This window comes from Papio anubis, chromosome 2, assembly GCF_008728515.1.
Source record: "Papio anubis isolate 15944 chromosome 2, Panubis1.0, whole genome shotgun sequence".
In the NCBI taxonomy this organism is placed as follows: domain Eukaryota; kingdom Metazoa; phylum Chordata; class Mammalia; order Primates; family Cercopithecidae; genus Papio; species Papio anubis.
This window is the reverse complement of record NC_044977.1, coordinates 155,216,594-155,233,087: the sequence shown is the minus strand read 5'-3', so window position 1 is coordinate 155,233,087 and position 16,494 is coordinate 155,216,594. Positions and strand designations below refer to the sequence as shown.

The following is a 16,494-nucleotide window of genomic DNA, read 5'->3' as shown; positions in this document are numbered from 1 at the left end:
TTTATTGGGATTACTACTGAAAATATTGCTGGCATTTTATTCTCTGTACTCTATTTGTGATGTTTCCTTGATTACTTTATCTGTCCTTCATTCATGGTTTTATTTTCCAACATTTTTCCATTACCAAAATCCTTAGCCTGTTTATCACTTCTCTTCATTTAATTTGAACATTATACTCCTACATTTAAAAAATTAATAGATATTTGCCTTAAACATCAATGTCATAGTTTTTAGGTTTAGCTCTAAGGGTTTTTTTTTTCAAATTTATTTGCTCACCAGTGTTTCTTATACTCTTCTTTTCCTTTTATTGTATTGATTTTTCACTTACCGAGAAAACATGTTCAAGTAATAATCTGCATTTAGAGTCTATTAGGCAGTAATCTGACTGTATGTCCTTCAATTTAGTTCTTTCCTTTCATTGTTTTTTTTTAAATTATTTTATTTTCAGACGCAGTCTCACTCTGTCGCCCAGGCTGGAATGCTGTGGCGTGATCTTGGCTCACTGCAACCTCCGCCTCCCGGGTTCAAGTGATTCTCCTACCTCAGCCTCCCGAGTAGCTGGGATTACAGGCACCTGCCACCACACCAGGCTAATTTTTATATTTTTAGTAGAGACAGGCTTTCACCATGTTGGCCAGGCGGGTCCTGAACTCCTGACCTCAAGTGATCTGCCTGCCTCATTCTCCCCAAGTGTTGGGATTACAGGCATGAGCCACCATGCCTGGCCTCCCTTCATTGTTTCTGTTCTCTTACATAGCTCCTACTATGCAATATAATAAAATTTCTTAATCTATACTGTACCTTAAGTTTCTTTCATACTTTTGACACAGAGTCCTGCTCTGTCGCCCAGGATGCAGTGGTGTGATCTCGGCTCACTGCCACCTCCTGCCTCACGGATTCAAGCAATTCTCCTGCCTCAGGCTCCTGAGTAGCTGGGACTATAGGTGCATGCCACCACACCACCCGGCTAATTTTTGTATTTTTAGTAGAGACTAGGTTTTACTATGTTGGCCAGGCTGGTCTCGAACTTTTGACCTCAGGTAATCCACCTGCCTCAGCCTCCCAAATTGCTGGGATTACAGGCATGAGCCATCACGCCTGGCTTCTTTGGGAAATGTCTTCAACACATCTACAATAAGCTGTCAATTTTCCTGTCTAAAATGACTGTCACAATTAGCCTTGTCATTCATAAGAAGGGTCACTGGCCAGGCGTGGTGGCTCATGCTTGTAATCCCAGCATTTTGGGAGGCCACGGTGGGCAAATCATGAGGTCAAGAGATTGAGACCATCTGGCAAACATGGTAAAACCCCCATCTCTACTAAAAACACAAAAATTAGCTGGGCGTGGTGTCACATGACTGCAGTCCCACCTACTCAGGAGGCTGAGGCAGGAGAATCACTTGAACCCAGGAGGTGGAGGTTGCAGTGGGCCAAGATTGCACCACTGCACTCCAGTCTGGCAACAGAGTGAGATTTGGTCTCCCCCCCAAAAAAAAAGAAGAAGAAGAAGAAGAAGAAGGGTGACCATACTGCCAGATTATCCAGAAATGTTCTGGGTTGTTCTTGTTGCTTTGAAATAATTACTAATAGCATCTAGCATCCTTATCCCTCTGAAAAGCAAAGCATCACACTTTTTATTTTTTTTTGAGCTGGAGTCTCACACTGTCACCCAGGCTGGAGGACAGTGGCACAATCTCGGCTCTCTGCAAGCTCTGCCTCCTGGGTTCATGTTATTCTCCTGCCTCAGCCTCAAAGTAGCTGGAACTACAAGTGCCTGCCACCAGGCCCGGCTAATTTTTTGCATTTCTAGTAGAGACGGGGTTTCACCATGTTAGCCAGGATGGTCTTGATCTCCTGACCTCGTGATCTGCCCGCCTCAGCCTTCCAAAGTGCTAGGATTACAGGCGTAAGCCACTGCACCTGGCTGCATCACACTTTTTATAATAAATTCTGGAGTCATACTACCTCTAGGGAAATCCAGACTCATCACATTCAAGTACGACTTATCCAACTATCTGGCGGGCATCTAAAATACAAGGTATTTTGTCATCCGAAATCAATGGCTGTCACAGGTTAAAACATCTTAAAAAATCACCTTTTGGTACCAAAAGAAAATAAAGTTACAGACTTGTTTAGGCAGATCTCTTAATCACATTTTACCTGCACTGTAAACTGATTTCAATTCAGCATTTTATAATTCTATTAAAATGTTACTACTTCTCATTTCGGTAAAATAATCAGTTCAGTTTATCCCAGGTAGATGTCTGTGTATTTGTCTGTTCTCATGCTGCTAATAAAGACATATCCGAGACTGGGAAATTTTTAAGTGAAAGAGGTTTAATGGACTCACAGACCCACATGACTGGGGACGCCTCACAATCATGGCAAAAGATGAAGGAAGAACAAAGGGACATCTTACATGGTGGCAGGCAAGAGAGCTTGTGCAGGGGAACTCCCATTGATAAAAACATCAGATCTTGTGAGACTTATTTACTACCATGAGAATCGTGTAAGAAAAACTGCCCTTATGATTCAATTATCTCCACCTGGTCCCATCCTTGACACGTGGGGATTATTACAATTCAAGATGAGATGTGGGTGGGGATAGGGCCAAACCATATCAGTCTGTAACTCATCTATAAAAGACTCCCTTGGCTGCAGACAGTGCTTCATGCCTGTAATCTCAGCACTTTCGGAAGCTGAGGAGGGTGGATCACTTGAGGTCAGGAGTTCAAGTCCAGCCTGGCCAACATGGCGAAACCCCATCTCTACTAAAAATATGAAGATTAGCCAGACGTAGTGGCACATGCCTGTAATCCCAGCTACTCGGGAGGCTGAGATGGGAGAATCACTTGAAACCAGGAGGCAGAGGTTGCAGTGAGCTGAGATTGCACCACTGTACTCCAGCAAGACTCCATACCCCTAAAAAGACTCCCTCTACTTTATTATTTCTAAAGTCTCTTTCAATTTAGTATTTCACAAGTCTATTACTAAATTTTACCAATTAAAGTGTGTGACAGTAAAACAAAGAGAAATTCAGAGTAGAGCATAATTGGAATACCATCACACTATAAGAATATGGCTTAATTAAGCATTCATCCTGGGGGAACACAAGTATAAAAAGATAAGAGCAGAGATTTTCACAAAGAAAATTTCTTGTGAAACACAGGAGACCATAAAAGTCAATATAAACACCATGAATCATAAGAATCAACCTTTCAATACTATTTGCAGTTTCTTTTGTAGCTGTCAAGAATGCAATACAGGGCCAGGTGTGGTGGCTCACGCCTATAATTCCAGCACTTTGGAAGGCCGAGGCAGGTGGACCACTTGAGGTTAGGAGTTCGAGACCAGCCAGACCAACATGGTGAAACCCTGTCTCTACCAAAAATACAAAAATTAGCCAGGCATAGTGGTACACACTTGTAGTCTCAGCTACTTGGAGGCTAAAGTATGAGAACTGCTTGAATCTGGGAGACAGAGGTTGCAGTGAGCTGAGATCATGCCACTGCACTCTAGCCTGAGTGACAGAGCAAGACTCTGTCTCCAAAAAAAAAAAGGAAAAAAAAAAAAAAAAAAAGAAATGCAATACAGGATAACTGACAAATACATTCTAATACTGTTGTAAGACTTTAGAAAATGGTAGCAAACACAGGAATACAGTAAGACCATCTGAAAATTGTGCAGTAATAAACATTACAAATTACTTCTTTAAATAAACGACAAACAGCCTGAAACTAAATATTCATGCCTTTTAATAAATTGAAAAGTCCTTGAGCTTTCAGAGATAAAAAACATTTTCCTTTAATTAATAATCAAAGTCAGTTAGCGAAGATCATCATATTCCCTAAACTTTTCAGTAGTTATCTCATACTTATCAATTTCTGAAACTATTGTTGCTTTTTTGTTTTTTTTTTTAAGAGACTAGGTCTTGCACAGGCTGGAGTGCAAATGGTGCAATCATAGCTTACTGCACAGCCTGTGCAACTCCTGGGCTCAAGGGATCCTCCCACTTTAGCCTCCCAAGTAGCCACCATGCCTGGCTACTTTTTATTCCATTCCTCTAAAACCTAAGGGAGATAAGAGTATAAGTTGAGATGGTTTACTAGACATGTGATATTTATGGGGTAGTTAGTGTTTTACCAAAAAAATTCACATTTTGCATTTTATTCTGTAATATATCTACCCTGGCTTGTTAAGAAAATAATGCTTCAAATCATTAGTATGCCAAGTGTGATCCTTGGACCAGGAGCATAAGCACTATCTTGGAGACTGTTAGAAATGCAGAATCTCAGGCCCCGTTCTAGAGCTACTGAATCAGAACTGGCATTTTAACAAGATCCTCAGGTAATTTGTATACACATTTAAAACACTATTAAACACATTCTTTACTCAAATTCAACTCTCTAGCTAGTTTTGTTTCTGACTTTATTTCTCTATTCATTGGTAACTCTCTTAAAAAATAGCAGCAGCTCCTTCACCACTTTCTGCTATTTTGCCCTAACACCCTTCATTCCACTGACTGAGTTCTTACTTCTCTAATTTTAATTTTCATACAGGCTACCTGTTTGTGTCTCTCTTCCTTATTCCTACGAAGTTCCCCTCTTACTCTCAAACTTGAGCATTCATAGAATCGTTTCTCTTCTTCACTGACTTTTAGCACAAATCAAAAACACTTTTTAACAAATAAAATTGAGAGTCCTAGGTTTCCAGATGTTCTCTACTTCTTTTGCAACTCTATTTTGTTTGCTTATTTATTTTAATTTTTTTTGAGACAGAATCTGGCTCTGTGGCAAAGGGTGGAGTGCAGTGGTACAAAATCTCGGCTCACTGTATGCAATCTCTGCCTCCTGGGTTCAAGCGATTCTTGTGCCTCGGCCTCTTAATTAGCTGTGATTAGGTGTGTGCCACCACGCCCAGCTAATTTTTTTCTATTTTTAGTAGAGACGGACTTTTGCTATACTAGCCAGGCTGATCTTAAACTCCTGGCCTCAAGTGATCTGCCCACCTCGGCCTCCCAAAGTGCGGGATTACAAGCCTGAGCCACTGCACGTGGCCTGCAACTCTATTTTCAACCATTTCTAAATGAAGAAGTTATTCAGGAGTTCTTCAGATTTAATTTACCATTTCCCCATGACACGGCAGTAGTAGGAAATACAGATTAAAAAACAAAAAACAAAACAAAACAAAACCCACACCATTTTGGTGGAAAAACCAAAGCTTACTTGTAAAAACAGATCCTGACATATAAGTGTTAATTACAAAATTGTTTAAGCAATAACTGAATATAGCACATAAAAACATTGCTATGAGGCTTGTACAAATATCAAAACATGAATTCATATTTTTCTTTCTCCTTACTAAATAATTTTCAAACAAGATAAAACTAGTGTTATTGACAGTCTGACAATTTTCAAAAACTGTTTAATGTGATGTAACAGCTATAGGCATAAAAACAAAAGAGGGAACAATAAAAAAAAGGTATGCAGGCTGGGCACGGTGGCTCATGACCATAATCCCAGCACTTTGAGAGATCAAGGCAGGTGGATGACCTGAAGTTAGGAATTCAAGACCAGCCTGGCCAACATGGTGAAAATCCGTCTCTACTAAAGAAACAAAAATTAGCTGGGCATGGTAGTGAGCACCTGTAGTCCCAGCTACTCAGGAGGCTGAGTGAGGTAGGACAATCCCTTGAACCTGGGAGGCAGAGGCTGCAGTGAGCCAAGATCGCACCCCTGTACCCCAGCCTGGGCGACAGAGTGAGACCTTGTCTCAAAAGAAAAAAAAAAAAAAAAGTTATGCAGTATTGCAATACTGTAAAAGTTTAACAATTGCCAGTCTGTATTCAGTATTGATCCACACCTACATGTATATTCAGAAATTCTTTCCACAAAAGGTAAAGGACTGCTTCTATATCATGCAGTTCATGAAGGCAACTTTATAAGAAACAGACTTGTTTTTATTTGATTTAAAAAAAATTAAAATGAAATGACAATTTTATTTAACATGTAATATAATAAAAATAAATGAGTTATCTTAAAACATTTTTTACCTCACTTTCAAGAAAGAAAAGAACCAGCATCCTAATGAGGTTTCCATTCGGGCTGTTTCTTCCCCTCCTCTTTGCTAATGCTTCTTCTGCTTGTGGGTCATGTCTGCTAAATAGCCTGGAAATAAATAACAGGGCATTGCAAAGTTACATGAATATGAACTGTAGTGTTCCCTCACCACACAAATCATTTCAGTGTTTAACAGCAACAACAACAAAAAATGGGGCGGGGCGGGGGGGGTGGCGGTGTGGAGAGAAAAGTGTATCAGAGATCAGGCCAGGTGCAGTGGCTCATGCCTATAACCCCAGCACTTTGGGAGGCCAAGGCAGGTGGATCATGAGGTAAGGAGATCAAGATCACCCTGGCTAACACAGTGAAATCCCGTCTCTACTAAACATACAAAAAATTAGCTGGGCATGGTGGCGGGTGCCTGTAGTTCCAGCTACTCAGCAGGTTGAGGCAGGAGAATGGCATGAACCCGGGAGGCGGAGCTTGCAGAGAGCTGAGATTGCACCACTGCACTCCAGCCTGGGCGACAGAGACTCTGTCTCAAAAAAAAAAAAAAAAAAAAGAATATCAGAGATCAGATTATTCATCTATTTCAATACAAAAATGTAACTGATGTCATTATAGGTCGGAAAATGGTGGAATCTGAACAATGTCATATAGGTTAAACTAGACATAAAATGTAAAGGGAAACTTTTACTGATGAACAATGTTCAAATATGTGTGAAAATGACAAGCACTGCTATTATCCTGTATGACTGATACTAGAATATGTAATTTTAAACTGGGTTCTATTTTCTTTTTTCTTCTTTTTTTTTTTTTTTTGTTTTTGAGACGGTGTCTCGCTCTGTCACCCAGGCTGGAGTGCAGTGAGCGGCATGATCTTGGCTCACTGCAACCTTTGCCTCCCGGGTTCAAGCAATTCTCCTGCCTCAGCCTTCCAAGTAGCTGAAATTACAGGTGCCCACCACCACGCTGGGCTAACTTTTGTATTTTTAGTAGAGGTGAGGTTTCACCACATTGGCCAGGCTGGTCTCAAACTCCTGACCTCAAGTGATATGCCTGCCTTGGCCCTGAGTTCTATTTTCTTAAAACACTGATTTCACAGTCATATAATTACAACATATAACCAAATGTTTCAGCAATAATTACAAAAATTCACACCTTATTATCTAGAAACATTACCCATGAACCCAACAGTTTTTAGTAAAATGACATTAATGATAAATTAATAAAAATATAATGTAGTAGCAAAACATATGAAATATGGCCAAAAAAAGTGAAATTTTTCATTTGTTTAGATTTATTCTAACAAAACTTAAAAACTGCTAAGTTGGCCGGGCACGGTAGCTCACGCCTGTAATCCTAGCACTTTGGGAGGCTGAGGCAGGCAGATCACAAGGTCAGGAGATCGAGACCATCCTGGCTCACACAGTGAAACCCTGTCTCTACTAAAAATACAAAAAGTTAGCCGGGCGTGGGGGTGGGCACCTTAGTCCCAGCTACTAGGGAGGCTGAGGCAGAAGAATGGCGTGAACTCGGGAGGTGAAGCTTGCAGTGAGCCCCAGTGGTGCCACTGCACTCCAGCCTGGGTGACAGAGTGAGACTCCGTCTCAAAAAAAAAAAAATTGCTAAGGTACATTATTTCTAGGCATTGCTCTAGGTAAAAGGGATATTAGGAGCAAACAACGACAAAATCCCTGTTCTCTTGGAGCTCTCACTTTAGTGAATAAACGGTAGACAAATATATACTGTTGCTGGTTATAAAGAAAAAAAAAAAGGTATATGTATATAGCATGTACTAGTTTATATGTAAAAGTCAGAGTAGGCCTCTCAAATGAGAGGTAATATAACTGAATAAAACGAGAATAATTTCATGTGATATTATAAGAAACCAATCTCTAGCAGAAAACGATTACAGAGAAGCTGAGTTTTTCTGGGGGGTGAGTGAAGAGGAAGGCATATTAGTGGACTAGAGAACTTATCTTGAAGCTGTATCTATACAGCTATCATTTAAGAGAAGGTTCTGTTTAATGGGTGACTTTCAGAGGGATGGTAAACGGAAAATAGGAATATCCCTGATAACTGAAATATACCAATCTATTTATTTATTATTTTTTGAGACAGAGTCTCGCTCTGTCACCCAGGCTGGAGTGCAGTGGCCCAATCTCTGCCTCCTAGATTCAAGCGATTCTTGTGCCTCTCAGCCTCCCAAGTTGCTGAGATTACAGGTACCTGCCACCATACGTGGCTAATTTTTGTTCTTTCTAGTAGAGATGGGGTTTCACCATGTTGGCCAGGCTGGTCTTAAACTCCTGACCTCAAGTAATCCACCCGCCTCAGTCTCTCAAAGTGCCGGGATTACAGGCCTGAGCCACCGCGCTCGGCTTATTTTATGTTTTTTTGAGATGAAGTCTCACTCTGTCACCCTGGCTAGACGGCAATGGCATGATCTCTGCTCACTGCAACCTCCACCTCCTGAGCTCAAGAGATTCTCCTGTCTCAGCCTCTGGAGCGTTTAGAATTACAGGCGTGTGCCACTATGCCAGGCTAATTTTTTGTATTTTTAGTAGAGATACGGTTTCACCATGTTGGTCAGGCTGATCTCAAACTCCTGACCTCAAGTCTTCCACCTGCCTTGGCCTCCCAAAGTGCTGGAGTTATGGGGATAAGCCCCATGCCCAGTTGTACCAATTTAAATAATTCCATTTAGTGCATATAAATGAGGCACTGAGGAATTTGCTTAAATTTTGAGTATTAAAATGTGGAATTTTTGATGATGTATTAAAATATTGATTTCAGACAGATCTTACTACTTTTTGGATGATTGGTTAATACTGTGAAAAGCTTATGACTAGACTACAAGACACTATATGTGTGTGGATGTGTACATTTAAGTATCTTTGAAAGCTGATCATGGAACTCCTGGGGATACTCCACAGCTTATTTAAGATTTTCTAAGTCACCATATTAAATGATGGAAGAATGATAAGAGAGATCATTAATCAAGTCATTAAACTGTAAGTTTCTCCAAGACAGGGACCTAAAATACACTTACGGAGTGAAGCTTTCATTTGCATAAGAATTGGCCTAATTTTCACAAAGAAACAAAAACTAATGGAGGCTCATCCTTCTGGATTTCTGTGGAAGACACTAACAAAAATTTTTTTGGTGTTCTGATATCAGCAAGATGGTGGAACAGAAGACTGCCCAGCATCACTCCCCCTACAAAAATACAACCAGAAACTATTCAAACACAAGAATACCACTTGAATATGCTAGAACTCTGAAGAGAAGTAGAGAAACCCTTTGGGCCCACAGAATCAAGAAACTATGATTAGTAAGAGAAATAGTCATTTCACACTGTGCCAACTGCCCCCTCCCTACAAGCCAGCAAAACTCAAAGAGAATTGCCCTCGACCCATGATTGCTAAGATAAGAGGGAATTAGAAGTGGAAAATTGCTCTCCTTGCTAGTCTGGGAATCTTCACAAGAAGATCACTCCAGTTCCATCCCACAGAAACCACTGGGAGTGCCAGGAGGCCAGAAAAACCTGGGGTTCACTGGGGAGAAAGAATAGGGGGCTGATCACAGTAACTGGTGCACAGATCTTGGTGGCCACTTGGCACATTGACCAGTGGGGATGCCATGTTGAAGGGAGTGGCCAGTACAAAAGCACTGCAAGGGGCATAATCCACAGGAAGGATCAAATCCCTAGATATATTTTCCACAAAGCCCAGATGACTGTATAAAGTCTTTCCTTGGCCTGGAAACAACTTAAAGGCCGGGATTAAGTTGCAGTACCCACTTAAGTACTTCCCAGGTTGGGAAATAATGTAAGGCCAGCAATATAGTTCCAGCGCAGTGTTCCAGTACCAAGAGTCTTCACCAGACTGAGAAAGAACAGAAGTGCAGTGACTTGGTTCTGGAATACTGTTTAAATTCCAGCACTCACTATAAGTTCTTGCCAGACCAAGAAAAAAACAAGAGGCCATGGTTCAAGTTCTGAAACTAAGAAGTAAAGATCTAGTACTACCAAAGCAAACCTGCAAAAAGTGGAAGCAGTAGCTATCTCTTCAAATACACAAGCATCAACTTAGGTCAGGGAAATATTACACTACCAAACAAAACCAGTAGAGCTCCAGCAACAGATCCAGAAAAACTGAAAATCTATGAAATGTCTGACAGGCAATTCAGGGTAATCCTCTTAAAGAATTTTAAGGATTTACACACACACACAAAAATCCAAATAGAAAACTAAATCAAATTTGAAAAATAAAATGAGAAATACGAATAGAAACAATTTTTAAAAATCAAATATAAATCCTAGAAATAAAGAATGTAACTGAAGTGAAAAACTCACTAGAAAGCTTCAATAGCAAACTTAACCAAACAGAGGAAAGAACTAGTGAGCCTGAAGGCAGAACATATGAAATTACCTAGTCAGAAGAGCAAAAAGAAAAATTTTAAAAAGCCTATGAGAATTATGGGACACGTTCAAGCAAACTAACTTCTGCAAAATTAGCATTCCCAAAGGAGATGAGAGAGAAAAAGGGCCTAGAAAGCATATTAAAAGAGTAAGGCTGAAAATTCTCCAAATCTGGAGAAAGACAACAGCATCCAGGAACAGAAAGCTCAGATGTCATCAAACAAATTCAACCCAAAGAGGAATTTCCCAAGTCACATCATAATCAAATTAGCAAAAATCAAAGACAAAGAAGAAATATCCAAAGCATCAAAAGAAAAGAATCGTATCATATTCAATGGAGCTCCTATATGGCTTTCAATAGATTTATCGGCAGAAACCTTGAAGGCCAGGATAGACTGAGATGCTATATTCAAAGTTCTGAAGAAAGAAAATCGCTATCCAAGAACACTGTACCTAACAATATCCTTCAAACATGAAAGACAGATAAAGACTTTCTCAGACAAATAGAAGCTGAGGGAATTCATCAACACCAGATCTGCCTTATAAAAAATGCCAGAAGAAGTTCTTCAGTTTGAAAGACATGAATGCTAATGTGTTGGTAGAAGAGCTCAGGCAGGACTGGCTTATCTGTCATAATATAAAAGAGTCTTGGAAAATGTTTGGGGTCCAGGGTCTAAAACCCCTTGTGGCCTCTGGAACACCAAACTCTGTGCCAAAGTGAGGAAGGCTGCCCTGCCGTATCACAAATATAAGCCCAGGGCATAAAACCCCTCGTGGCTTGGATGGAATCCAGGGCTCGGGGCATAAAACCCCTCGTGGCCTCTGGAATGTGCGCAGACTTGTCGGTTGCTCTCCCAGGCTCGTAAACATGTTCTCCATTATCTCGAGCAGCAAAGTATATTCTATATGCGTCAAAGAAAATGCTAAACTGTCACAGATACACTTGATGCACCACTACCTATCTATCCTCATGTCCTCACATCCTCACCTGTTTACCCCCACATCCAAACATCCTCGCTACCTGCTTCTTTGTTTGATCACCAATAAATAGTGTGGGATCCCAGAGCTCGGGGCCTTCACAACCTCCATACTAGCGTTGGCCCCCTGGACCCACCTTATGCACTCACTCTTAACTTGTCTTTTCTCATTCCTTTGACTCCGCCGGACTTTGTAGCCCCCACGGCCTGGTGTTGGGTCTGATCACCCCAACACTAACGTGTAACAAGAAAACTTCAAGGTATAAAATTCACTGGCAAAAGTAAGAAAACTGAAAAAAATTCAGAGTACTCTAATACTATAAATGTGGTAAGTAAATGACTTATATCTTAAGTATGAAGACCACAAGAAAAAACTATTAAAAATAACAACCGGGGCCAGGCATGGTGACTTATGCCTGTAATCTCCAAACTTTGGAAGGTGGAGATGGGAGGAGCTTAGGAGACCAGCTTGGCAACATGGCAAAATCCTGTCTCTACAAAAACAAAAAACAAACAAACAAACAAACAAAAAAACCCCAAAACAAACAACTGCAACAATTGCTGAGATAAGCAAAATTTTTAAAATGTAAATTGAAACATCAAAAAGTCAAAATGTAAGAGGGGAGCTGTGTTAAAGTGTAAAGTTTATTTATGATATTTTGCAATCAAAGCTAAGTCATTATAAGTTTAAAATAACCTGTATTTTTTTCTGTATATATATATTTTTTGACAGTGAGTCTCGCTCTATCACCTAGACTGGAGTGCAGCAGCACGATCTTGGCTCACTGCAACCTCTGCCTCCTAGGTTCAAGCGATTCTCCGGCCTCCCAAGTAGCTGGAATTACAGGCACCTGCCATCACACCTGGCTGATTTTTGTATTTTTAGCAGAGATAGGCTTTCACCATTTTGGCCAGGCTAGTCTTGAACTCCTGACCCCAAGAGATCTGCCTGCCTTGGCCTCCCAAAGTGCTGTGATTACAGGTGTAAGCCACCGTGCCCTACATAAAATAACCTGTTTTAACTACAAGATATTTTTTATAAGTCTCAGTGTAATCACAAAGCAATATCTATAATAGATACAACAGAAATAAACAGCACAGAATCAAAACCTACTACTAGATACAGAAAAATCAATGGGATCTACAAAACAACCAGAAAACAGCAACAAAATGGCAATGGTAAACACATGCCCATCAATAATAATCCGGAAGGTAAATGGATTAAATTATCAAATTGAAAGACATAAAGTGACTGAATGGATTTAAAAAAATGACACAACTATATTCTGCCATAAGAAACTCACTTCATCTGTAAAGACACACACAGACTGAAAGTGAAGGTATGGAAAAAGATAATCCATGCACTTAGAAACCAAAAATGTAACAGGAGTGGCTATATTTGTTATCAAATAAAATAGACTTCAAGTCAAGAATGATTAAAAAAAGACAAAGAAGGCCAGAGGGGTGGCACATGCCTGTAATCCCAGCACTTTGGGAGGCCGAGGCGGGCGGGTTACAAGATCAAGAGACGGAGACCATCCTGGCCAACATGGTGAAACCCCGTCTCTACTAAAAATATAAAAATTAGCCAGGTGTAGTGGCACATGCCTGTAGTCCCAGCTACTCGGGAGGCTGAGGCAGGAGAACTGCTTGAACCCAGGAGGTGGAGGTTGCAGTAAGACAAGATGGCGTCACTGCACTCCGGCCTGGCGACAGAGCAAGACTCTGTCTCAAAAAAAAAAAAAAAAGAAAAGAAAAGAAAAAAGACAAAGAATACCATTTTACAATGGTAAAGGGTCAATATGACAAGAGGATGTAACAATTGTAAATATCTGTACACTCAATATTGAACCTCCCAAATACATTTTAAAAATTAAGACATAAGGAGAGAGAGAAACTGCAATACAATAGTAGTAGTAGGGGACTTCAACATGCAACTTTCAGCAATGGGAAGATTATGCAGACAGAAAATGAATCAATGATTCCAAAGAAACACTGGAGTTAAGCTGCATTCTAGACCAAATGGACCTAACAGACATTTACAGAACATTCCATCTAACAGTTGCAGAATACTCATTTTTCTAGTAACAAATGAAACATTCTCCAGGACAGGCTACAAGGTCACAGAAGAAGTCAACAGATTTTAAAATATTGAATGCATATTGAGTATCTCTTTTAACCATAATGGAATAAAACTAAAAATCAATTACAGAAGGAATGGAAATTGTTCAAGTTCATGTAAATTAGACAACACGCTCCTGAACAACAAATGGGTTAAAGAAGAAATTTCAGAATTTCGTGAGAGAGAAGAAAATAGAAACACAACATACTAAAACCTATCAAGTACACCAAAGCAGTTCTAAAGGAGTTTATACCAATAAGTATCTATATCAAAAAACTAGCAAAACTTCAAACAGACGACAATAATGAAACACAGCAAGGAACTAGAAGACTCACAAAAACAAACAAAAAACCAAAATTAGCAGAAGGAAAGAAATAATAAAGATCAGAGAATAAATGTAATTAAGACTAAATACAAAAGACAAATGGAACCACAAATGAACAAACCTTTAGCTAAACTAAAAAAAAAAAAAAAAGAAAGAAAGAATACCCAAATAAATAAAATCAGAGACAGAAAAAGAGACATTACAATGGTTACAAGAGAAATACAAAGGATCGGTAAAAACTATTATAAACGTCTGTATACCAACAAAATGTAAAACCTAAAAGAAATGAATAAATTCTTGGACACATGCAACCTATCACAAATTAACCATAAAGAAATAGAAAACCTGCCGGGCATGGTGGCTCACACCTTTAATCCCGGCACTCTGGGAGGCCAAGGCAGGTGAATCACCTGAGGTCAGGAGTTCGAGACCAGCCTGGCCAACATGGTGAAACCCCGTATCTACTAAAAATACAAATATTAGCTGGGCATGGTGGCAGGCACCTGTAATGCCAGCTACTCGGGAGGCTGAGGCAGGAGAATCATTTGAACCCAGGAGGCGGAGGTTGCAGTGAGCCGAGACCGTGCCATTGCACTCCAGCCTGGACAACAAGAGCAAAACTCCGTCTCAAAAAAAAAAAAAAAAAAAAAAAGAAATAGAAAACCTGTTGAACAGACCAATAATGATATTGAAGCAGTAATAAAAATTAATGATATTGAAGCATTAATAAAAAGTCTCCAAACAAACAAAAAAAGCCCAGTACCTGATGGCTTCACTGCAGAATTCTACCAAGCATTTAAAGAAGAACTAACACCAATTCTACTCAAAGTATTTCACAAAATTGAAGACAAGGGAACACCTCCAAGTTCATTGTATAAGGTCAGCCAAACCAGACAAAGACAAAATAACAACAACAACAAAAACTATTAGACAATATCCCCAGTAAACATGCATGTAAAAATTCTCAACAATAACTAGCAAACCAAATTTAACAGCATATTAAAAAGATAATGTACCATAATCAAGCAGGATTTATATCAGGGACACAAAGATAGCTTAACCATATGCATTATCAATAAATGTGATACATCACATCAACAGAATGAAAGACAAAACTTATGACCCTCTCAATAGAGAAAAAGCATTTGAAAGAAATCAACATCCCTTCATGATAAAAACTCTCAATAAACTAGCAAAGATGAAACACATCTCAAAATAATAAAGTCCATATAAGACAAACCCACAGTTACGATCACATTAAATGGGGAAAAGTTGAAAGTCTTTCCTATAAGAACTCAAGACCAGGATGTCAACTTTCACCACTTTTATACAACATAGTACTAAAAGTCCTAGTCAGAGCAATTAGGCAAGAGAATGAAATAAAAGACATCCAAATTGGAAAGAAAGAAGTCAAGTTATCTTTGTTTGTAGATGGCATAATCTTATATTTACAAAAACAGACTCCGCACAAAAAATTGTTATAACTAATAAATTATGAAAAGTAGAATACAAAATCCGACATAAAAATCCGTAGCATTCTTATACAGCAAAAGTGAACAATCTGAAAAAGAAGTCAAGAAGTCAATCTCATTTCCAACAGCTACCAAAAAAACCAGCTGGGAATAAATTTAACCAAAGTAAAAGATCTCTACATGGGGCGGAGCAACATTTCTAACAATAGGGAGCAGCTCCAGTCTTCAACTCCCAGCCAGCCACACAGAAGACCGGTGATTTCGGGCATTTTCAACTGAGGTACTGGGTCTTCATCTCACTGGGGAGGCCGTGGAAGATCGGTATCATCAGCTGCTGCAGCCCGACCAGCTGAGAGTTAGCTACAGGGATGCAGGCATTGCCCACCTGGGAAGCGCATGGGGAAGGGAATCCCTTCCTAGCCAGGGAACTGAGACACACAACACCTGGAGAATCGGGTAACTCCCACCAACACTGGGCGCTTTGAGCAAACAGGCACCAGGAGATCATATCCCACACCTGGCTGGGGAGGGTCCTGACACCCACGAGCCTCCCTCATTGCTATCACAGCAGTCTGTGATCTACCGGCAAGGTGCAGGTTGGGGAGGGGCGCCCCGCCATTGCCTCCAGGCTAAGTAGGTAAAACAAAGCCAAAGCCTTTAACGGGTGGGAGCCTCACAGCAGCTCAAGGAAACCTGCCTGTCTCTGTAGACTCCACCCTGGGGCAGGGCACAGTAAACAATAACAAAGCAGCAGATACTCTGCAGACCCAAACCACTCTGTCTGACAGCTTTGAAGAGAGCAGTGATCTCCCAACACGGAGGCTGAGATCTGGAGAACGGACAGATTCCCTGCTCAAGCGACCCCTGACCCTGAGTAGCTTAACTGGGAGACACATCCCCCACTAGGGGCAGTCTGACACCCCACACCTCACAGGGTGGAGTACACCCTGAGAGGAAGCTTCTCTAAAGCAAGAATCAGACAGGTACACTTGCTGTTCGAAATATTCTATCTTCTGCAGTCTCTGCTGCTGATACCTTCCAGGCAAACAGGGTCTGAGTGGACCTCAAGCATCTCCAATGACCTTACAGCTGAGGGTCCTGGACTGTTAGAAG

General features: G+C 40.4%; 1 protein-coding gene across 2 annotated transcripts in view; it reads right to left on the bottom strand.

Annotated features, from left to right (window-relative positions):
* STAG1 (stromal antigen 1) overlaps nt 1-16,494 on the bottom strand; it is a 327,523-nt gene that overhangs the window by 112,907 nt on the left and 198,122 nt on the right. For both annotated transcript variants that reach the window (XM_031663744.1, XM_031663743.1), the window contains one exon: nt 6,053-6,167. In XM_031663744.1, coding sequence (XP_031519604.1) covers nt 6,053-6,167 — 115 coding nt within the window. The remainder of the gene's footprint in view (nt 1-6,052; nt 6,168-16,494) is intronic.